This window comes from Seriola aureovittata, chromosome 7 (genome assembly GCF_021018895.1).
Source record: "Seriola aureovittata isolate HTS-2021-v1 ecotype China chromosome 7, ASM2101889v1, whole genome shotgun sequence".
Taxonomy (NCBI): Eukaryota; Metazoa; Chordata; class Actinopteri; order Carangiformes; family Carangidae; genus Seriola; species Seriola aureovittata.
The window spans coordinates 23,529,563-23,555,131 of record NC_079370.1 but is presented as its reverse complement, the minus strand read 5'-3'; the positions used below and the strand labels follow the sequence as shown (position 1 = coordinate 23,555,131).

Here is a 25,569-nt window from a genome sequence, read left to right as displayed (position 1 = left end):
ACTAGATAAAAGTCAATTTTTAGCTTCTGGCAGGCATCGACAGTGCCGACGTATGCACATAGGGGATATGACGGCATTGAAAGGTGACCAAATGAAACAAACCATATTACCATAACCATATTAAAATGGTCAATGCGAGGGTTGTTTTATTTGTGTATGTGTCAGTCTTTGCTGCATACGTTTTTCTATATGCCTTTGAAACGTCATTTTGATCTTTTTGACAATGCACCTCTTTGATGAAACCAGTAGAACAACAGCAGCTGTCTTATGGCTGTTTAATATCTTACATCATGCACGTGTATTACTCTAAATCCAGTCATATGTATATTCTTGTGTAATGTGTTATCGTGTGTGTGTTTGTTCAAGAATGAACTGGCTCACGTCATGCTGCGGTGTCTCTTTGGCTCTCCCTCTCACTCAATGTATGTTACTGTCTTCACTGTGTTGGTCAGCTGCTGCTCTGACAGATGACAGAAAAGTGAGAGAGTGAAAGAGAAAGAGGAAAAAAAAACTTTACACAGCAGTTGTGTGTTTATTCACATACAGGAAAGAGAGAGGAAGAGAGACTGCACTTGTCCATTTTGACCCATATGAATTTTTTTAAAGTCTAATCTTTCTTTCTTGGTATTTCTGGATTAAAGCTGCCAGTGATCAATATCATGTGCCAGTTTTAAATGTCTCAAATTTTTTTCCAAACACTGTTTCTTGGCAGAGTTGAAAAGCCTCATTACCGCACACTAAACTCTATTAAAACGCAGGATACAGTTAATAATACCAGTAGTATTACTATTGGTGTAATGGTACTAGGACTGAACAATATGGAAAAATAATCATAATTATTTTGGCAGATATTGTGATAGGAGTCATGTTTGTTGTTGAAATAGGAAATTTTGCATTTCGTTTTCACTGGAAAAAAAAATAAAAATGATGATGATATTTTTGCAAGCATGTTCCCTTACATCTGGAGAATATGATTTGTAGGACAGGGCATCTCTGTAGCACCATATTGTTTCATCACTTCATTTATGGTATGGTGTGACACATTTTAGCTTTTATCAAAAAACTCCTGCAACTCCTGCAATTCATGTACTGCACTTGGTCATTTTGTGATTTTGATAATAAATAAATTGTTTGGTCAGCCCTAAATGGTACAGAACATTTAACGGTTTGGTGTTTTTTTTTGGTTCAGCAGGGGAAACAAATTACATTTTAGCATTTATTTAGTGATGGAAACCTTAAACAGAGGCTCATTCATTATGATTCTTACTGAAAGAATTAAGGCACTCAAACACTGGTCGATAAGAAAAATAAACCAACATGTCAGTAATGCTCCATCATATGATTATTAACACATTGTATTTTGTTTGTATAATCTTTATACAACATGTTAATTAGAAAGCTTTCCAGATGGTATTATAAGCAGAGTTATTACCTTTGGACAAAGTCAGGCTGGATGTTTTCCCCTGTTTCATGTCTTTATGCAAGGCTAAGCTAACTTTCTCCTGTTTGTAGCTTCATTCACATCAGACAGACTGGTAGCTTCTCATCTCAAATTCACAAAATGTCAATTTATTTGTTTTCATTACTGGCTGTGTCAAAATTGTCTAATTTCGCTGGATAATGTCTTTGATCTTTGTTTCAGTATGTGTAATACCCCAGTGGACCCAAAAAGATAAGATATTATATTTTAAGAAATCAGTAGTCTGTGTATTAAGAAATATTAAACAATTATTTTTCCGAATTGAATACACATATTAAATTGTTTACAAACTAATTATCTTATGTCTATGAGTTGGTGACAGGAGGTGATAATAAGACTTTGTAAATTAGTCTTTGGAGCATAGGAAACTTTTTTTTTTTTTTTAATTCCTTTCTTTGACTTTATATTAATTTTTTGGACATGTGCTTTTCTACCATTGCTGCTTGTTAACGGTGTTGCTGGTCTCTATCACAGTCCGTTTGGGTTGACTGCATTTTGGATTGGGCTCAATTATCCTCAGGTCTGTTTGGATCGCGTCTGACTGTGCTCACTTTTTCTCTTGTTCAAAAATGCATTTATGCACATGAGGGTCAGAGAGGTTTGTTATGGGTCCATTTTGGATTGGGCCCAATATTTTGGTCCCATGAAGATCTCTACATTATAGTGCCAAGCAACTGTTAAATACTCATTTGGATAATGCTGTTGTTTTGCATGGTTGATCATTGTAAGCTGACAGTTTTCAGTGGAACCACTTCTCACCCAGTGTCACTTTTAAGTTTGTGGGAAACCTTAAGGCTCTCAAGTGATATATCCATCTAACATCTAAGACTGTTCTATCTCTGGTTTCACATTGGTGTGAATCATACTGACATCGCTGTGTATATGACTCAGACATCCATGGACTAATTTTAGAATGTATGTTCTACACATATTAAGGCCTAATTAAAGTGTAGAAAGCTAATGTATCAGTAATTATTTGGTTCACAGAGAGCACTGAACCACAGAAAGTTGCATACTGAATGGAAAGGTTCAGGACTAATACATGTGACATTACACTCCTAATTAAAGATACTATATGTAACATTCAGAAAACCCTTGTTATTAATGACACTGGTGGCCATTATGTGAACTGCAGTCAGTATCCTGTTGCTCACGCGTGCACACGGGCTCGCACTCCATTGGTTTCATGTTGATAGATGAGTTTAACGCACAGTATGTAACTTCTGCCTCTAGGGGTCTCTCAATCAAAACAATAAGAAAAGACGGTGTCGGATGATGTCATGAAATAGCATGGTATCATGGGAGTTGTTGTCTTTACCGCAAGCTTCTCCCGGTTTCGATTCCTTCAGTGTCAGTGGTTCAGGAAATCAAACAGACCACTTGATTATAACCGTTAAAAACACTGAATTAAAGCAGTTTCACATTTATAGTCAGTGTTTCACTGATGCTGTTCAGAGGACAGAGACGTCAGGGAACAGTTGGAGCTGACATTGATGTTAACCTTTGTTTTGATTGCTTCTCTGATAACTTATGAACCAGACATTCAGGAGGTTCGCATTCAGCGGCCGGGTCTCCAGTCCGACCCAATTCATCAACATTCATGCATGTTGGTGTGCAACATTTTATTACAGCCAGTTCAGAAAGAGAGATCCCCATTAACAATTGGTGTGATATTGATGTGTGAATTCTGTAATGCATACAGTGTATTATGAACCAAACTACTTCATATCCATCATACGAAGAGAAAGAGAGGGAGAAAAAGAGTGAGTGGCAGTGAGATGGAGCGATGTGCCGGGGCTAAGGATGTGAGGAAAGAGAGAGAGAGACGCAGTGAGTGTAATGTGTAGTGTATGTAGAGAAAGGTGCAGGCCTTGATGAGCCGATAGCACATTCATAGACAGTGAGCCAAGCTGTGCCGCAGCAATGATATGCTAATGATATGCTAATGATATGGTAATCTGCCAGAAGTATTCCACCTCACTGGAGGGAAAGGCAATCTGGGAGGCCTTTCACCATTGGTTGGTGACCAGGGACTTCCTGAAATCATAGTTCAAGACAAGAAAACAGACACACACACCCACCCACACACACATATACACACACACACACATATACACACACACACACACACACACACACGTAATGGATCTGTGTGCTTGCAGGTTCCCAGAGGAGAGAGTATGCAACTGACAGACAGCCTGAGGAGAATAAGAGTGACCAGCCCCTCACCTTCAATGACCCGCTCTGGCCCATACAGTGGGAACTGGTGGGTGTAATTGTGTGTGTGTGTGTGTGTGTGTGTGTGTGTGTGTGTTTGCCTGTGTTCACTGGGCTTATCTGGAAGTCTCTCTCTCTCTCTCTCTCCTCTCAGCTCTTGTCCTCATGGTGAAGGATGTTCCTCTGACAGGCATAAGTCAGGCAGGCTTTCATGTGTGACTGGAGAGAGAGGCAAAATAGAGAGAGGTGGGGAGATTACGGAGAGAGAGAGAGGAGGTGAAGGGGGGGTTGTCCATGTTGAACTCAGACAGATGTCGGGGATTGATGAGGCTTGGAGCAATACTGACACACAACTGGGTTGCAACAACAAGACAAGCTCATGCCTTCAGCAGAGTCTTGTTCTCACTGTTTGACCAATATGTGTTTGTGGAGACCAACAGGACCAGAGAACTGGTATATTTGGGAATGAAATGTCATTTTATACTCTTGAATACTGGCACAAAATATCAACTTCAGTCCAGACTGTTCAGGAGCTGTATATACAACATTTCTTTCACATAATAATCAGAATTCAATCAGAATTAAATGCCTCTCATCAGCTCCTTGATCAAAATAAACTTACTAAAAAAGTTCTTAAAAGAAATTTGATTCTATTAGAAAATAAATTCCTTGTATAATCCAAAGGATACACATGTTTGTGTAAATGTTTGTTAAAGATCACTTTCTATTTTTCTGATATTCATTCTTCTCTCTCAGCACAAGTGCACTTCAATTAAGTCAAAGATCTTCCCCTGGGCAGATGTACTCTCTATTCTTTGTCTTTTATTTGCAATCTCTACCAATTTTCATACATTTATCTCAGAATAGGAGATATTAAGTCATTCTGTGGAGGTAAACAGTAGGCCAGATAGCTCAGATAGATTGCTAAGATAAAACTACTTAAACAAAATTCATTTCAAGTTGAGCTGAAAAGCACAGCAGTGAGCTAATCAGAAGGACTGGGCTCATGAAAAACGTTTCTTTAAGATATACATTCATGGGGAGGCCCCAGTAGCTCAGCCAGTATAGATTGTATACCACTAAGAAGGCTGAATGCTGGTTTGAATCCAGCTCAGGCCTTTTGCTGATATATTGTGATATAGTTATACTGTATATATTGGAATATTGGAGTCGGAGTCTGCACAGTACTGATCAACTGATACCGACCCAATCATGAGTCGTCATGATGTCACACTCCCGTTTTATAGCCTCACATAACTAATTAAAGCAAAACTTATCAGAAGAATGAACACTTGCACCATACATCAGCGTGAGCAGAACTAGCTTAAAATGATAGAAATTATCGTTGGGGAAAAATATATCTGGCATTAACTTTTCATTTTAATTTGTTAGCTCATGTCCCATCCGCTAACATGGAGGGGGTGGTTTTATGACATATGCTGCAGTGAGCCACCAGGGGCGATGAAGATGTTTAGGCTTCACTTTAGGGAGCTGTCATGTCTCAGTCATTGGTTCTCTCCTGGACACATTCTGGTCAGTACAATAACATATTTAAGTTTGATACCAAGCGCTATTATTAAAAACGATCAACCCTTGTACATCTTTACAACAGTTGGCTGACATTGCTGATTGCTTATGTGAAGCATGTGAACAGGACACCTTGCACACTTATTTTATTTTTTATTCCCTTATATATGTTTGTATTTACATCGTAATTTGACCACTGTCAGTTTTAGTAATTCTTACATTGGCAGCATATGTTCAAAAGTGTAATTTTACCCATTTTTATGGTATAAAAGATGTCTGATTTGGTATTATAAGTGATCTTGACATACAGATAAACACGCTCACACAGCAGGGCGGCAGGGCTCAGCCAATCAACACTGCGGATGCTCTTGACTGACATGCGAGGGTGGAATCTGACAGAGCCAGGAGGGGGAGGGGGGAGTGGAGTCAAGAGATTCACCACGGCAACTGGCAACACATTGATTGACACCTCAGTTCTCGGGGCAAGTTGGAGGGGTGAGAGTCAGGACGGGGGTGGATGGTGGTAGAAACAGAAATGGAGGAAGAGAGGAAAGAATAAGGGGGGGGTATGGGGCAAAAGTAAAAGGGAAATCAGACACAGCTTTGCTATATGAATGTGAATGGTCTCATACACTAACTGTTCTGATTAGACATTTATACATGATTGTTCATAAGTGACGGTATGATGGAGGATGGAGGTTCTTCAAAATATAGCTTTAACTCTGTAGTTTGATTATGTAAAGTGAACAACAGAACAGAATTATCAATAACTCAACAATCAAAAGAATGTAAAGAATTCCCAAAGTTGAGGACATCTCTCCCTCTCTCTCTCGTTCTCTCTTCCTCCCTTCCTCGCTCGCCCTCCTCCTCTGCTCTCATTCTGTTGTGTTTAATCAGCCTCTGGTGGGTGTGGATATTGATTGAGGGTCAGTAATCTGCTCAGGGTTGGTAGCCTGCCAGGGACCAGACGTGCGTGCGTGCGTGCGTGCGTGTGTGTGTATATATCTATCTATATAGTCAGGGCCAAATATGCGGGGGGAAATGTGTGTATATTTTATATATATGATCATTGGTGAGCAGTATATACACTCACTCACACAGAGACATGGCGAGTGGACTCACTGTATCCTTGCTTAGTTCAGCTCCTCCAGAGGAGCTTGTTCAAAGCTGCTAAAATCCATACAGCATCCTGGACGTGCTTGCTGTGGATGGTGTGTGTGTGTGTGTGTGTGTGTGTGTGTGTGTGTGTGTGTGTGTGTGTGTGTGTGTGTGTGAGACTGTGTGTGTGTGTGTGTGTGTGTGAGATTGAGTGAGTGAGAGCAATCGAGAGAGAGTATGTGTGTGTGTTTGTACACTGTGGCTGAGGGGCAGTTGAGATAAAGGCAGAGAAGCAAGAGATATTGTTTTGTTGTTGTTGTTTGCATGTGTGTCTTCTGCATAGAGAAAGTGTTGGTGTGTGTTTGTTTTCTGCTTGAGTGTTGCATGAACTTTTTTGCAACTCTGTATACATGTATTTATGTGCTTTTGAGTGTGCGCGTGTATGTGTGTCTGTGTGTGCACATATATGTGTGTTGGAGAGGACTGGTTGTGTTCCAGTGCTTTAGAGAATGATTATGATTCTGTGCAGGAGTCTGCGTGTGTGTGTGTGTGTGTGTGTGCGCGTGTGAGAGAAGCTTGCGTTGCTGGCTTTCACTTCATGACCGTGTGTGTGTGTGAAGTGAGTCAGTGTTCAAGATGCCTCTCTGTGGGCTTATATCCAAGTTCACAAAGATGTGCGTCTGTATTTCTACACATGTGTGTCTGTGTACCCTGTGTGTGTGTGTGTGTGTCTGTGTACCCTGTGTGTGTGTGTGTGTGTGTGTGTGTGTGTGTGTGTGTGTGTGTGTGTGTGTGCGCACTCCCCAGGGTCGGTCCTCGTGCTCTGGTGGACGTTAGCTTGCTAGCTGCCTCCATTCATCTGCTTTATTCTCACACACTACAAAGCAGCACTGCTCCCCAGATGCAACCCCCCCGAACACACAACAAACACACGCACATGCAAAGACACACAAGCACAGACACACTACCCCCCTACTAAGCCGTTTTTTTCCCCATTGTGCGCTCTCTTCCTCTCTTTCTCTCCCTCTCTTCATCATGATAACAACAACAGAGTTGAAGACTCTTGAAACACTCACTTTGAATATCAAATTGCTTGTGTGTGTGTGTGTGTGTGTGTGTGTGTGTGTGTGTGTGTGTGTGTGTGTGTGTATGTGTGTGTGTGTGTGTGTGTGTGTGTGGGTGGGCAGGGGAGTTTGGGGCAACTGCTGACATTTTTGGTGAGACAGTTTGTTCACTACCTTTTTGTCTGTGTGTTTATGTGTGTGCAGCTTTGTGTGTATGAAGTGTGTTGAGTGCCTGTGAGCATGTGTGTGTCTGCATATGCACCATTTAAGTTGTATTTGTAAAGTCTTTGTGTGTGTACAATATGTTTATGATGGTGTTAAGGTTTTCATCTGGATGCATGTAGTTTGTTAGCCACTAAGGCTCATGGGAGTTACAGCGTTGGCTCTTTTACCTCACCATGCTTGGGTCACTGCTGTGCATGTGTTTGCAGATTTGTGTGTGTGTGTGTGTGTGTGTGTGTGTGTGTGTGGGTGTATTGTTTTAGTTTGAGGTGCGAGGATGAAACACCCGTCTCTGTGACTTTCACATGAACTCTCTGGGCTCCTTATGGCCACCCTGAACACCCATATTGTTTCTGAGTGACACAAGCTACAGGGATGTGCACACATTCCCTACACACAGACACACAACCCAACAGCTTACTGTAAATACATACAGTATATGTCTGTTCATGCACACATAGCACAGATCTGCAGGAAGTATATTCACATTCAGTATATAGACCACAAGAAAGTAACATGAGTAGGCACAGTGAGGTCCTGACCGGAACTGGGTAGAAGTGGAATTTTTTATTGACGCTTGTACTGGTAGTGGATATTGACAAAGCTTACTGTAGTTTTTGATACATGAAAATGCTCCTTTGGGTTGTTTTTAATAAATTAAAACTTAAAATGAAACAAAGAAATTTGTCATGAATAGGAACACAACTTCTTAACTGTGGCTGCAAAGGCGACAATGTTAATAGCCAACTGACCGCTGTGTCCGTTGTTAAAGCACTGTGTAGAGCTCCCGGCAATGAAACTGCAAGACGGGACGACTGGAGTTGACACAGTAATGACAAAGAGCACAGCACTCTAGGACTGAGGTTGTCTGGAAATTAATGTTAGTTTAGCATGTGCTTTGCCAAATTACTACAAATGTAATTTAAGTTTACTTGTGTCAACACAGCTAAAGTGTAAACACATGAAAACCATAGTTTATCCAGAATTTTCCAACTTTTAAATGCAGAATCAATTACGAGAAATCTCAACAATATCCTGTTTTACTGCGGTTGTATTTGCAGCACATTCTAATGGAACTTAACAAAAACTAACGGCCATTTCAAACTCCATATTCGCTGATATCCTATGTGTGTGTTTTTTTTTCTGATTCAACTATCAGTTATTTGTGACAACAATGCGACATTACATAATGTGGAGAAGAGTTTGGGGCAGCACAAATACATCATGAGTAGGAAGGAAACAGTGTCAGCAGGTGGAGTTGCATGTCTACCTGAGGCGGGCAGGTGACTGGGTCAGGTGGTGAGCAGGAGCAGGTGAGGACTTGTAGATTAGGAACATAGGAGATGTTCGAAATGCGTGGCGCACACACTAAATAGAGAAAGTGGAAAGAGAAAAGGAAGAAGAGAAGGATGATGCAAATGATTGCATGACAGGGATGAGCAGGTGGAAACACAAGTGCAATTTCATGCCAAACGGAGTATCAAAATTGCACTGCACCACCTGATCTGCATAAACACAACCTCTGCTTCACCAAACCAGAGAATGTGCAAACAGGTGCAAATTCAAAATGACTAAATAGTGTCCAATGAAAATGGTCTGGCAACAGTGTTAATGTAACCACCGGCTTTGCACACGTCTTAGACTTGCTGTTAGTGAGTGATGCATTTGTGTTTATGTCCAACTATAAACTATTCGTGTGTGTGTGTGTGTGTGTGTGTGTGTGTGTGTGTGTGTGTGTATTTAGTTTTCACAGGGCGAGTACATCTCCAGCAGGTTTGACCTGAATCTGATGCCAGTTTGGAGCAAAAACATCACGGGTCATGGAGTGGTGGTCAGCATCATTGATGATGGTGAGTTTAACTTTAACAAACACGCTCATGCACACATTTTCAGACTGATTGGATCTTTTAAATAGGTACGCAGGCTCATACTGCGCATTATATAGATTTATACAAATGTGGATGTTCTTGCAACCAAAATAAGACTGTTGTGGCATATTTTGGAATATTTTATACACTCTGCTTTTTTATGCAGTATTTTGTAAAAGGCAGCAGTGTGCGTTATTAAAAGATTTTACATTGGAGAGGACTTGTCAAGTTTGGTGTGATGAAGCTGAACTCTGGCCCTCAGTGGAGAGGGTGAGTGATTTCTGTTATGCCCCCCCTCTCCCAAAATTCACCACCACCATCATCTTCGTCTCAGTCACGCCACAATGAGAATTCATTTCTCTCTGATTGCTGGGATATCTGGCAACAAGGGAAATGAGAGAGCGGCATCTTATGGGCTCATTCATCAAGAACTAATTGAAGCCTCACTAGTCTCAAGTGCTGATAGAGCTGGAGTAGTGCTGGAGTGTGCTGCTTGTATGTGTGTGTTAAAGTGTTCATGTGACACTTTTTTTTTTTTTTTTTTACATCCAAGTGTTTCTTAATCCACAGTACACCTATACAGGTTTCACCGTTATAAGGAATGGTGTGTGTGTGTGTGTGTGTGTGTGTGGTGTGTGTGTGTGTGTGTGTGTGTGCGTGTGCTTGTGTTCATTTTCCCCACTTGTATCATGCGTGTGAATCTGTTTGCCGTGTTTCAGTTATTGCTTCAGTATCTGTTTTCGATGAAAGATGTTGCTGTGGACAGAAGGCCTTCTCTCTGTTCTGCATCCCTCTGCATACAGACAGAGCCTGTGTGTGTGTGTGTGTGTGTGCACGCGTGCGGGTATGGGTGGCGAGGGGTGGAGGGTGGATACAGAATGAGCAAGCAAGCGAGAGAGAAAGAGAAAGAAATTAAATAGAGCAAGGATATAGAGGGAAATGTCAGGAGAAAGCATGAGCAAAAAGGATTCAGAGAGGGGGCGAGTGTGTGTGTGTGTGTTAATGTACGTGTGTGTGTGCTTATCTGTGTGTGTGTATGAGACAGAGTATTAGACTTGCACCACTGAATCTCCTCTCCTCTGAGGCTATTGTACTCTGCTCCACCTCTCTGTATTGATTCCACTGGGCAAGAGCTTTCTCACTCTTTCTCTCTGTCTCTTTCTTTCGCTCATTTTCTTGGTCTTTTCCCCTTCTTTTTTCTGTTCCTTCTTTGTTAACTAGGAGGTGACTTCTTCGTTGGCCACCCGTTTTTTCTTCTTCTTCTTCTTCTTCTTCTTTTCCCCTCCTCTTTTTCTCCCTCCTCCTCTCCCGCCCTCTCGGACAGTCTGCCTCTCACAGCTGAAGGATCATGTACATGTTCACCTTTAGCCACCTTCCAATCGATGCCTATTGATTTTAATATCACAATGAAATAAATTATCTTTCTTTGAGTGAAAGCGCACCCCCCTCCACCCACATCCTACTGCTCTTCCCTCTCTTCCTCCTCCTCCACACTCCTCCTCTGTCTCCATCCTTCAATTCAGTCCCTCTGTTTTAGAAGTAATGTAATTGGCATCTGAGGCCAGTCCTCTACAAGCCCTGAATCACATTCACTGTGCCATCTTCAATTTGTGTGCCTGTGTTTGGGTTTTGCTTCTGACTTTGCTCTTTCAGGCTTTTCTCTCATTGTTGCACCATTTGATAGATTTGCTTTATCTTTCTTTTATTTCTGAACTTCCTGGACTCTAACATGACTCTCCAGAAACACAGCTCAGTAAAACCAGTGAGTGCGTACACACAGTTTTGTGGATAACCATGCTTTTTTGTACACATACGTTGCTATATTTAAATTTCTTGAGAATGTGCAAACATTTAAAGCCACTCCTGACCATGTACAACAAGTGTAATCAAAAGTAATTCCTGAATTACAGACACACAAACCAACTCCACTTTTCAACCACACAATGCAGAATTTATAGATTGTCACCATCTTTCCTGAAAACATGCTTTTCTGTTCCTAATTTGAAAATGAGATCATTTTTATCCAGGGTAAAATTATGCTGTTAATGACTCTATATTTTGTCTTATTTCTCTCCTGCATCAGAGAGCACCTGTGGCTCCTTATATGTTAATAACATTCAGTTGTAATCAGTCTTCATTGAAAAGAACTCAGTCCCATTCATTTAGATTAATTTAACAAAGCCAGGTTTATTTTCTGTTAGAAATGCAACAATTAAAAAACTAAATAGAAACTAATTTATAATTAATTTATTATATTTTTGGGGCTGTGTGTGTGTGTGTGTGTGTGTGTGTGTGTGTGTGTACTGCAATTCTTTATTTGAAATCTCACTAAGTAAACTATTCTTTTTTTGTCCTCTTACTGTATCTTTATTTCTCTTTGAAGAAGCCAATTGTGGAAGTGTCAGAGAAAACAATATGGTTTAGTGGGATTTCATTGTAGGGTTTTCATGTCTGCCACGTTAGGAAGAGAAAATGTGACAGTATAGTTGTGAAGTGGCAACAGGGGTAGCATCATTCCAACTAATCCCCTCTCTGTGCTCAGGCGGGAGACATTAGACATGTTCCAGATCAATACTACATACTAATTCTGTTGTAGTATATACAGGAAATGATAAAATGTGCAATGTCAGAGGTCCATCAAACGGCGACATGGAGTGTCACTTCAAATTAATCTGTACTAACAAAAAAGGAAAATGTTCAATAAATCCAATGTTGTTTTGGGAACTGTTTCATCACAACACACAATTTATTTACGGGTTTTCCAGCCTTGAGCAGCTGCTATATTTTGCTTTTTGCATTGCATTGTGGGAGAAAAGTATGCATTGACAGCACTCTAAAAAATTGATAGTATTTAGTTTGCATTCAGTCTGCTTTCCAGTGTATTCCACTACTGTGCACACACTACATACTAAAAGCCTGCTTAGATTTAGGAAGTAGTATGGATTTGGGACGTGGCGCCTGATGAGCTGTGCACACACCATCACTCGCAGTCTAACTCATTTTCTGACAACAAATGAAGTGTGGAAACAATTGAAAGGTTGTTAAAGGTTAAAATACAATAACAGCAGCAGGTCACACACAAAGACTTGCATCCGTTGAACCAATGCTGGGAAGCTTTCCTGCACGCCTACAACTGGGATACTACAGTATTTTAAAGTGATAGTTCATGTTATTTGACGTGGGGCTGTCTGAGGTACTTATCTTTAGTCAGTGTATTACCTGCAGTAGATTCGCATCAGGGCGGCCCCAGTTTGGAGAATCAGGCGGGAGCACTGGGACAGAGGCTGAGTGATGTGCTGCTGTAGATGGAGCCATCCGCAAAAACATGTTTTAACCTCTTTAAAAAATGTCCACAGAAAAAAGCTAATAGAAGTTTAAGTTTACACTTTATTTTGAATATTTTCACCATTTTATCCTGCCGTCAAAAACACAGTTTCCTTTGGAACACCAGTTTAAGAATCGCTGAACTACCGTATCTCTATGCACAAGCACAACTACAGCGTGCACTGTATTACTCCGCAGATCAGCTGTTTGAGTCAGACAGAGCCAAAGGGTTTGACGGCAAGGGAAAACAGTGAAAATATTCAGAATAAAGCGTCCACTTCAACTGAAATAGTTTTGTGTTTTTCTTTTCTTTGTGGCTAAAACGTGTTTTTGTGGCTGGCCCCGTCAACAGCAGTACATCACTCACCTCCACGTCAAATAACCCAGACTATCAGTTTAACCTTTACTGTCTCTCTTTATCTTTTGTCCACAAGAAGTAACTCAAATATATTAAAGCTACTAGGACTTTTAAAAGGACGTGGCATTCTGGGGGAGTTTCTGTATGTGAATGAGCCTGTGCGTGCACAAGCAGATGGACGTAGAGTAGGTGAGATTTATCATAGTTCATTGTATAGCACAGAACCACGTCTGATAAATACCAACTTTCTTGTTCGTACGGGCAGTTCCTACACACACATTTTGAACGTGCTGTATCTATGCTTTGATCAATGAGGCTCTCAAACCCTTTCATAGTAGGAATAAAAGACATGTCACATGCTGTGTGAATCAACATAAACAGCAGTCATTAGGCTGTCGTCCGCTGATTATGACCGGTGAGTGGGTTAAGAATATAGATTCATCAGTGAAATTGCATCCACCCCCACCCCCACCCTCCCACACACCCATCTTATCTCATGACAGCCCCACAGTGTCCCTGTCACCCTGCTATCAACACCGGCCTCTGTCCCTCATGGCCACATGGCCCAAAAACACTCCGATATCGACCAGCGTTTACACCATTGTCATTACATGTCATTGGTACACAGAGACACAGGACACAAATTAGAGCAGAGGAGGGGGGTGGAAGGATGGATGGATGGGTGGAGAGAAAGAATAGAGAGAGACAGAATTTACACAAAGAGTGAGCGGTCTTAAAAGATAATTCAGTGAGCTCAGTGTCCTTTAATGCAGGGCTGTTTGTGTCAAACTGATTTGCAAAGAGCATGGAAACGGTCCTTTTAAATAAGCTGTCTCCCTGTGCTGTGTGTAGGATTTATACAGGTAAACATCAATTTGAGCCAATCCAGTTTTTTCTCTCTTTACTGCCTTCTCTCACAGATGTAGACACTGTACCATTTCTTCTTTTTTTTATGTCTTAAGAATTAGAGACCACAGTGAGCTGAGGATGGTGGGGTTTTATAGTTTGAAAAGCCGTCCACTGAGAGAATAATGTCATCCTAATACAGATACAGAGCTGCATTTATGTTGTCATACAGTACGCATTTATGTGTTGATGTAGGAGGTGTGATAAAAGATTTTATGGCTGATTAGGAAGGCTTACGTAGCTGTTGTAAGAGGTAGAGCTGTATTTTTGATATTCTACAACCCCAGCTGATTGACTTAATGAGGCGTGTCTATACACTATGAAAAGCATTTACTCCACTGTCTGCTGATGTTCATCAGAGTTGTACTGAAAAGGGTCAGAGTCCTGCAGGAAAACTGCAATGTTAATGAACTTCAGTATTTTCAACTCTTTGTTGTGCAATTTAATTTGCCCTCTTAGTTTCTCTTAAGTGTCGTCATACATTGTCTGTGCCTGGGAAATGTCATCTGAAGGCTTTGCAGAGCACCTCCATTATTAAAGTAGCAAAAATATTAGTCATCCAAAATACTTCCTCACCATATTTTGCTGTCATTTCATAAGAGCTGCTGTTGTGACTTACTGATTTGATAAAACAGCAATAACATACAACTGCATTTGAAAGAAGAAATCCAAATATTACATAAAGCAAAAGCTAATATAGCTTTTGCTTGAAACTGATTTACCGTGCAGTACAGTATTGGTCCATATGTGATGACTTAGCCACGTACCAGCACAAAGATAACTTATACTTGGATTGGATTTTATCATGTCACTTAGTATTGGAGCACATACTGTATTTTCCCTATTTAGTGTAAACAGAACCATGATTTCCCTAATCACCACACGTTTGAAAAACACACAAGCCACTGAACACACTGCAGGCTGCTGTTTGAGGGTCTCCTCAGCACAAAATAAGAGCGATTACATGATAATCTTTCATGAAGCAACAAAATCCTTAAAAGGTATCTAAACAAAGTGGTTGCCAAGCAACACAGAAGTACCTGTATGAGTACAATTTTCAGCTATTAAAATTTATATTCATTTCATAATGGAATTAAACAGGACTCAGCTGTAAATATCCTGTTTATATTTTTGAACAGTGTAATTAACGGCCTTTTTGGAAATAGTCTTTTTTTTTTTTATTTGGCAAAAATCAATTGCAGTTAATTTTGTTTATTCTATCCTCATGGGCTGATGTTTTCAACAAAGAGAGCCAGGGTTGGTCATTGTAATAAGATAAATCTCATCTTTACAATATGTGTCTTAGTATCTTTACATCAGTGTCCATAAATACTTGTGTTTGTGCGCTCACGATGTGTATGCATCCATGCATTAAGGCAGGCTTCTGGCTTAAGTCCAAAGAGTGTCAGAAGTGTGCGTGTGCATGTGTGTGTGTGGGGCTGCTTGGTAGAAATGACACTGGCCGGCTATGTAAAAGTGTGTCTGACAGGGGGAGCGACGGAGTCAGCGCTTTTTTTTCCTCCCTCCTCGCCCCCCGCTGTTCAATCCATCCAGCTGCTGTCACCACAGGGGAGCAGACAATCTATCAAGGCATCGGGATGCATTCTCCTCACCTGCGCTGCGCCTTTAATGAACAGCCAACATGATCCCGGCTGACAAGCAGGAAATGGATGTAATAAAGATTGTTTCTGCATGCTCTTTGCATCCCTGATAAATCACCTCGCTGTGCAACAGATACGGGAGCCACATGGAAATTTGATTTCACACGGCAAGGGGGAGGAAGAAGAGAGCAGTGGGGGAAAAAGAGAGCTGCTAGTGGCAGGGTCACTCTATTTTATTCCCCTTTTTTCTCCAGCGGAGCAGTGGAGCAAGGTGTGTGGGGGTTGAATGGAGGAACTGTTGTTTTTTTTTTTTGTTTAGTTTTTTTTTTTTTTCACTTACCAACACTCTGTCAGCCAGGAACATGCTTCTGTGCCTGTAGGTCTATAAACAATAACAGCCTACGTGTCCAGGCGTTCACATAGGTGTCTGTCATCATACTTACAGTAGACGTAACATTAATGTGTGCACTAGGGGGCAGGACCGCATTTACCAAAACCAGAATACACAGGAGATGAGGAAAAAACTTGGAGATGAAAACCCATTTTCATTTCGAGATAATAAATCTACTTAACCAAAAAAAAAGAAAAACAAAGCAGTACAGTGCTTCCGGATACCGCCCCTTTTGTACCAAGCAATGTGCGATGGACCACAGGACCACAAATACACACAATGTATGAGTAAGTGTACATAATGGTACTCAGGGATTACCCAGAAACCCCTTTTATGTTTCTTAAGTATCTTTGTAGAATTGTGCATCCACCTCAGTATTCTCAGTGCCCCCGAACTGTACACACACCTCTCCCATCCACATATATATTCATTTAGTTTCTTTTCTTAAGTTAGAGTATTTCAGCCTGTTTCCTGTGCAAATCAACTTGTTTCGGGTAATTTCAAAAATCAGGTTCACGCTTATTTTTGTTTTTAATTTAAGATGGAGATGGTCATTTTAAGAAAGCTCTAGCTAGCTACTTAATTAAGCTACTTGGTGCAAGCTAATGGTTAATAATTCCATCTCCATCTGGTTTTCTAACATTTCCAGCTATATACTGTATATTAAATTATGCGCAAAGACACAGGCTAAAGCCAAATGTCATGCTTAAGTGTAAATTTATAGCAGGATGTCATGCTAGCTAACTTAGCCTAGCGAAGGCAAGACTAAACTTTACTAGCATCCAGGACCAGAAATTTTACTAGCACAAATGCTAGTAAACAAAAAAATTTAACTTAATGTAGTTACAGAGAACTAATGTAGTAATTTAATGATCCTAGTGCTCCTTAACACTTATTTACTGCATACACAACATTTACGTTAGATCAAATAAACACACTGTTTAATGCTTTATAACTGACAGGATGAACCCTAGTCTCTCCACCCCAGGACTGTTTACAACAAACATGACATCACACGCAATAACACATGAGCATATAGCCTATACCACACTGCAACACACTACTCAAGACACACAAACAAAACATCACGAGCACGTGGCCTGCTGTCCGAACCCACTGTAGCAGTGCTCTAACAGAAAAGGTACTCATATTGTAGAGTACGGGTAGTGTGAGAGAAATGAGGGGGTGAAGAAAAGAGAATAATGATTAGAGCTGGGGAGAAATAAATGTGGGGGAGCAGGAGAAATGCATGGGGAATGGAATATAGGAGAATAAAGGGAGAGCGAGATTGAGATAGGGAAAGAACGGGAGAGGGAAGAGTGAGATAGGGAGGGTGGGGGGGGATGCAGATATGGGGGTGGGTGGGTAATTTATGATTTAATCTAAGGCAGTCTGGACCTGCTGTAAGTCACACAGACCTCAGCTGGGAAAGCGAGGGAGGGAGAGATGGAGAAATCGAGAGAGAGACATTAACCTTTCCTTGAAGCGAGTGTGGAGCTGTTTTATCTGACCACCATTCACCCCTGTAATCCTTTTCCTTTTCTCTACTCCCCGCTCCCCAGACTTTTACTAACTGCTTCTCTAGGGCTGCATTTCCCAAATGAGTTATGTAATAATCATGAACAACTTTGATTTCACTGAGTTTGAGTAAGAATCTCAAAATGATTTTGTTATTTTGTATCACTGATTCATACAAAATTGTAGTGACTAAAGCCAAGCTTTTCTCAGGTTAGCGATGCTGGATATGTATGATGCCTACATGTCTGCCTACACTTCTGAAGTGTTTGTGCAGAACAGCAGAACACCAGGGTAGAAAAAGAAACTCAGAAGAAACTCAAAACTTCATCAACAGAATAAAGCCCAAGGAAAAAGCTGTCAGAAAACCGCCCACACTGCTTGACTGACAGGTTATTGCTGGGAAGTGCAGAATATAAGAACCAAACACAGACACAAACTCGGTAACAAAATGAGAAATTCAAGGATTACAAAATTTCACATCAGCAGATCATGTATGTTTTTCACACGCTGATTCTGTACCTCAGTATGAGGTAACAAGCAGTCAATCTGCAACCTAAGCTGCCCCAGGAATCAGTTGTTGCCACTGGCATTGCCAACAGCATTTTAGGCTGTTTTTGTACTTCTTGATAAATAAAATATGATTTTGATTTGATTTTCTGAGACCATGTGTGCCACATACATTACAGATTCTGCAACTTTCTGACCCAGAAAATGAGTCTGTGTCCCTTCAAAGGGCAGATAATATTTTTTGGGGAGGGGCGGTAAATTGACTCAAAAGGGAGCTGCGTAATATGCTGCGTTTGAGTGAAATATCACAAATAATCACTATGATCAATAATCGGTTGTTGCCACTGGCATTGCTGCTGGCATTATAGATGCTTTCTTGAAAAAAACATATGATCTCAGTGCAGTATATGTGATCATACACAGGGTTATCTCTGTGATGAATAAACACACACTCTCTGGTCAGTCTGCATTGCCTTAAATGAATGTATTTATCCTTGGAAACAGACTCTACTCATGAGAAACATTATAGAATCTGCTTGACTACTCCTGTCTGTAAAGACACCTATCTCTTATGCCAAGCTGTACTGTGCACAAGGTCATAGTTGGTCTCTGCTGTGAACAACAAATTCCAGTAAGAACGGTTTACAGTAAACATATCTCAGACACGACAACCTTCATGATTATTCATGCTGTCAAAGGCTGCAGCGAGTCATTACAAAAGACAGTTTAACAGTTATTCACCAATTATGCATATACATTTCAGTAAATTCTACCACACTCTTTTATAGTGTATGGTAAACTATGATGTACAGCCACTGGTCTTCTCACAACACAATAGTTTTATTTATAGGAAATGATGCTGTTTTCCTAATCTTTAAAAGTAGGTTGGTTTTGATTACATTCAGTGTCAGATTTCACCTGTATCGATATCGTCGATATCACCATCACAACCCTTATTTACTTTGAGCTATAGAGTGACAGTGGGCTTCACAAATACATATCTACGGAACTTCTATTTCACCTCATCTCATTATTAAGTAGGAGACTGTCCACCTTAAATTGCCATGTTTAGGGAGCAAGGGGTGAGCATGCAAACTCCACTGGAGTTAAAATCAAAACCTCCTTGCTGTAAGGTGACAGTGCTAATCACTGCACAACCATGTTATAAACTGATTAGACAAAAGCAGCAGTAGTGGTAGAATTACAATAGAAATAGCATGAAAGTATTAAGAAAATAAAGGAGAAAACATATATTAAAGGGGAATTGTGCCAGTTTTACACATCAAAGTCTGTTTACAGGTGTTGGGGATTGTTACTACATATCTGAAAGAATTCCAGAGGGATCTGATAAATGTCTTCGCTTGAGTCAGCATTGGTTGGGGCTGAACACGACAAGCTGCTACTAGCATTGCACAGCTGAATCTCCCCCCGAACTGTCCTTGGACAACTCAGGTTGCTCAGTTTTCACTGAAGTCGGTGAAGTAGGCGGAATAAAGAAAAGAGACAATATCTCTGGTTTTGCTGCATCCATTTTCATCCTTTTTTAACAACTGTCTGTTGTGACTCTGACAAAGAGTGCAATGCTAAATCGGTGGAGTACTCTTAAGGAAATATTAGCGGTTGTAGAGTAGTGCAAAAGTGTCTGGAGTGAAGATGGAAGATGACAGAGAAGACAGAAGTACATCCGTGTGCCACCAATAGTGGATAGGACCTTGATTACACAACATCCTCTGTGCTAACGATACAGACTGCACATACACATGAGAAGCAAAACTGAGAGATCACACAGAAGGAAAGACAACAGAGTGATGGAAGAGCAGATACAAACAAGCACGGATCAAACAGTGACTGAGTGTCCTGCAGGATGGACTCTTGGTTCAGGGTCCACATCTGACCACACCCTTATTGTTGATGTCACAGCATGTGCATTAGCTGTGAAACTGCTCTGTTCAAATGGCACTTTCACATGATCTGTGTGCAGACAAGTTCCGAAGAGCCACTCGTTGTCAGTCACAGGATTCCCAGTGAGAAACACCGTCAATCCAGTTGCTTCCTGCTGTTTTCTTGTCCTCGGCATGGTTACAAAAACAGGGAACCAATCGCTGCTCTCCAAAACACAGTGAATCAGTGGAATTAGCAAATCAGAGCGATGACATGGTAATGGGCTGCACCAGCGCCTTCTACTGGAGTACAACTCTCGTGTCTGCATCAATAATCTCTCTCCAGAGAACCATTTGCCTGGATAAATATTGGTTTTGCGTTGGCCCCTGTAATGGCACCCTGTGCAGGCGGCGGGGCGTATAAGTGACGTTGTCTGTCACGCCGTTGGCAGGCTGGCGTGGGAGTCGTTGGCACATTGTGGGGTCTCTCCAACGCTCATTTGAATTCGCTCGTCCCCAATCATGCCACTACACTCAGTGACTACACACTTCCACACTCCACTTGCACACTACTCCCACTACCTGTTTGGGCGCCGGCACGCTCATTTGCATGAAATAAGATGGAAATGGAGCCCTTATTTATGCCAACAGAAATGGAGTGTGTTATTAAGGGCACTATTGTGCAAAAGAGACGGTGGCGGTAAGAATACATTACAGAGGCTATTTCTGGAGTGGCTCGAGTCACGCAGAGGGTAATGCTTTACAGGTCCCTGATGAATTCTACAGTCTGGGCGCCAACGCTGTGGATGGGCTGTGTGTATGTTTATGTGCATTTTGTATGTGAATGTGTGTGTTTTTGTTTATGCCTATGTTTTGATTGTTTGTGTATGTGTGCATTTATCTTCAGTACTTACAAGTGTGTGTGTGTGTGTGTGTGTGTGTGTGTGTGTGTGTGTGTGTGTGTGTGTGTGTGTGTGTGTGTGTTGGTGGCTGTAACTTGCTCACGTCTGGTGAATATGATTCTAGGAGATGATCATTTGTATATTGCCTGGTGATGGATGGGTTTCCTGTGATTGACAGGTCTCCATTCATACAGGCTTCATTGTGAGTCTGTTTGTGTTGTGTAGGCTGGGCAGGAGGGAGGTAGAGCTCCATTTCTGTCAGTCAGGCATTGATACTGTGGTTTGCAGAGTTCACTGGGTCAATTTTGTCTTTATACAAGGCTTAAATGGGAGGAAGAAAGAGGTCTTGTGGGAGCTGTTGGCCAATATTTCAGGGTACAAATAAGTGAAACTATTTGTACCCTGAAATATTGGCCAATATTGAAAGATGGGCAGGTTTTTAAGAAAAATGATGCTGTCAGCTTGTGTGCGTATCTGTTTTTGTGTTCTGATGACTGTCACATGTACCAAATAAAACATCAACTGTTGTAGATATGTATAGCTATTTTTCATGTCAATATGGTAGCTTACTCTTCAGCTATGTGGCACTATATTTTTAGCGACACCAGCGGTGCGACCTAACGGCCGGTCAGTTGGTCACTTTCGACCAAATTGACATACCTCAAGATTTACTTGATGGACTGGAAAAAAATATTTATATACACATTCATGGTGCTCAGTCAGTGAATCCTATTGACTCTGGTGATTCTCTGACTTTTCCCATAGCGCCACCATCAAGCTGTGGTTATGAACGAATTGTGAAGTGAACACTCAATGAAAATCCAGTGTGTGATTATCAAGCTATCAGGCAGTCATAACCTCAGGTCAGCACTGTAAAATGGTCACACACTCGCCAGCAAACAGACATATTAAAACTGACATTAAGTTATGCTGAAAAATCTTATTTTTTAATCATAATGGAGGAATTATTGTTCTGTAATATATAAGCCAAAGGATATCAAAAAATTATAAAATAGTGGCGGGAAGGGTGATATGCCCAGGAAGTGTTTCAACCTCAAAAACGAACCTTAATTTTCCTGTCACATTTACTGACCCCCAGCAGACAGCTAGCCCTTTCTCTGATCTGACCTGACCTCACTGACCTTTTGCATCCATCCCAAACCCGAACCTGCTCCACCACTAACCCTTGATTGGCCCCTGGGTGACCCATGACCTTTTAACCTTATCAGGTCTTGTGTTCCCGGGCTGCCTCTGTGGAGTGACACCGTGCTGGGGTAAATATTATGAGCTGCTCAACATCATGACTGCTACAGCTGCACCCTGACACAAACAAAGGAGAGAGTCAAATAAGAGAGAAAGCTTTAAATCTGTGATAATATAAAAATGAAGTTATGATTTTCTCTCTCTGCTGTTTGCAGTGCATTGTGGTCATGTCTCTTTGCGTGTGGATTTAGTATCTAATTTAGCAGCTCATAGTGAAGGTCTGTGATGAAGGAGTGTGGTAAAATAGAGACCCGACTTGTTTGTGATAGCGCTGCCCTGTTCTTTTTTTGTTTTTCTTTTTAGAGTTTATTAGCATGTGAGTGGCAGCCTCGGAGCGTGTCTCATCTGTCCTCCTGAAGGGTGGCCATTTTGAAAACTGGATGTTAAAACAAGAAGACAGAAAAAAAAAAAAACCCTTCCCATTAACTGGAAATTCCCCCTCCCAGGGCTAAATTGGTGTAAATAGTATTGTTCCCCTCTCTGTCAAAGATATATGGAATGTCGTTTAGCTGATGGCTTCAGTAAATGCTCCAGCCAGGCAGGCGTATAGATATAACAGATCTGCTCCAACACTGCATCTAACCACTGGGCTGTGTAACTGGCCCTATATAGCATTTGTCATGTGACATGTGGGGGTGTGTGTGTGTGTGTGTATGTGTGTGCAGGCATATGTGTGTATTCACAAGCATTTAGGAGATGGAAACAAAGCAATTGAAGCAAGAGAGAGAGAGAAGAAAAAGAAGGGAAAGAAAGGAAGGAGGGATGGAGAGCGGAGAGAGAGCTGTTGTTGGGAAAATACACATCAAATAAGCTAATGTCAAGGCCAGTGTGGTCCCATAACTTCTCCATTCAACGAGAGGTCAAACTGGGGTCAAGCTCTATTGATTTCTTCCCAGGCTTTGTGGCAGTATTTCTCTCTACTAATAGCGAGTGCGGGCCTTCACCAGCACTGGATGGGATCTCTGTAATGTACAGGAGAGAGCTTTTTCTGGATTGATATTGAAATTGTCTCCCTCATATCTCAACGTAAAGCACAGTGAACACTATGATGGCAGAAAAAAGACCACGGATAGGAGTTTGAGTGCATGATTCAGTTTGCATCTGTTTATCTTTGTGCACATGTCACATGCATGCAGAGCTGTGTGTGTTTTGACTGTATGTTTGTATGGGTATAAGCTTATCATTTTACATGTACAATGCTTCAGAGTGTGTGTGTGTGTGTGTGTGTGTGTGTGTGCGTGTGTGTGTGTGTGTGTGTGTGTGTGTGTGTATGTGTATGTGTGCACACTTCCATATCGGTGTGTTCCTGTGTCCGCTGGCGTGCAGTGATGGATCGCAGCAGTTCCCTGTTTACCTAGCCTCATGATTTCCTGTGCGTGCATGTAACAAGTGGAGTTTGGCAGGATTAATGAGCACACAGCTTGCTGAATGGGTGTTTGGCTCCGCAAAGCACTCCATCATAGCTTGATGTTGCTACCATATCCCTCACAAGCAAACACACACACACACACACACACACACACACACACACACACACACACACACACACACACACACAACATGCACTCTGCAACTCACCACTTACCCTTGCTCTTAATTACACATGCTTAGCCAAGTCCCATTAAGCACCCCCCCCCCATCCCACACCCATCCCCCCAATGCTAAACAATGTTAAAGCATCCACATTTCTCATAGCACGCTATGTTTAAGTATAGTGAGTCTCCACACTGCGGTGTGTAGGAGGTAAATTGTTCTCATACATTTGTTCCAAAGAGGAACAGAGGAAGAGATAATGATGCTTTATAGAAAGTTTGAATTCATCGCCAAAAAATATATTAATTATTGCCATGTTATTGTGCATGTCAGGATTTCAGATGAAATAACTAAACTAGCGTGTAGACTGAGGAATTATGACACACTTGAAGAGTTTTCAGGTGACGAACTGTCTTTGCAGCATCTGTCCTACAGGATGCAAAGGTAACAGAATCTAATAGATGTGCTGCTTGGATCAAAAACATTTTATCAATGATACATTTGAATGATTTTGTTTAGATGATGTCAGGTGAATGAATGACAGAGTCATAAATCATCATTCACTGATGATGTGTTGGGAACTGTATCACACACATGTAAAGCGGCAGTCCAAAGATTTTACATGCCAAAGTCAATTTACTGGTCTTTGGAAAGCCTGTGACAACCGTTGTGTAACGACTTCTTTGGCTCAGGAGGAAGTCGGAGAAGTTTAGTCAAGTGACAATACCTGTATTACCTGAGGTTGCACATTTCAATAGAAGAAATGCATTTCAAACTGCGATGGTGGAGTTTGAAAAACATGCGTTTACTGACCATAGCGTTCACTGGAGGCGTCATACAGACAGAAGACCAGTAGAAATGATACTGTACCAATCAAGGGGGCCAGTGGCTGAATGGTTCAGGCACAAACCTTAAAACTGTAACTTCCCCAGTCTGATTCCGGCCGGGAATCTTTGTTGCATGTCATTATCCTCTCCCCTTATGAAGAGGAGAGAGAAAATACCTATAAAATAATCTTAAAAAAATGATGTGTGTAGATCCAGTGTGCAAATGTGATAAACTTTTTCTGGAATGTTGTGAAGATGCCGCCGGTGTGAGGAGTCACATGGGAAACAAGTTACTTGTAGCTAATATCCGCACCATCTGACCATCGTTGCATTACAAACTAGGCTGCTTGCTAATTAGGACGCAATACCAGAGTTGTTTGATTTAGTTTAATTGTCTCACTTTTTATGTGGCTGTAGCTCGTAGCACACATCACTGTGGGACTAATCGGACGACAACTTTTTAGTTACTTTCCACAAATGCAGGCTCATTGTAATCAGTCAGCATGGCTGTACTGTAGCAGCAGTTTATTAGTCAGGGATAATCTCGTATTATCTGTGTTGCACTAGTAAAGATCCCTCATACAAACCCATTTGTCAAATCTATCCTCTCAAGGTGATTCATTTTATTATTTAAGTGTTAGGGGGGTGGGGAAGGGGGGTGTGGGGGGGGGTGCAGCTGGAGACATAATAAAATGTAAGCATATGAAGTAAATGACAAGAGGAAGTAATTGAAATTAAGAATTGTGCGTTGTACATATATTTGCATTTGTGTGTTATATGTTCTTTTGCATGTTTGTGCATCATAATGTTTGCAAACTTTAACATTAATTAAGTAATTCTGTTTGTAAATGTGTTTTTTGTGTGTGTGTGTGTGTGCGTGCGTGCGTGCGTGCGTGCGTGCGTGCGTGTGTGTGTGTGTGTGTGTGTGGCCAGAAAGGGGGCTGGTAGAAAGGAGGACAGGAGGGTAGAGCAGAAATCAAATCACTTAATTGCAGCATTTTTCATCTCCATCTTTTGTTTTATGGTGGCTGAGGGCCGGCGAGCAACTCTGGCTGTGATTCATGGACGTCAGGAAGGCCCATG

At 41.3% G+C, this 25,569-nt stretch overlaps 1 protein-coding gene across 1 annotated transcript in view; it reads left to right on the top strand.

Moving 5' to 3' along the window:
• LOC130172123 (proprotein convertase subtilisin/kexin type 4-like) overlaps positions 1-25,569 on the top strand; it is a 177,801-nt gene that overhangs the window by 36,836 nt on the left and 115,396 nt on the right. The window contains exons 5-6 of the mRNA XM_056380558.1: positions 3,643-3,746; positions 9,353-9,458. Coding sequence (XP_056236533.1) covers positions 3,643-3,746; positions 9,353-9,458 — 210 coding nt within the window. The remainder of the gene's footprint in view (positions 1-3,642; positions 3,747-9,352; positions 9,459-25,569) is intronic.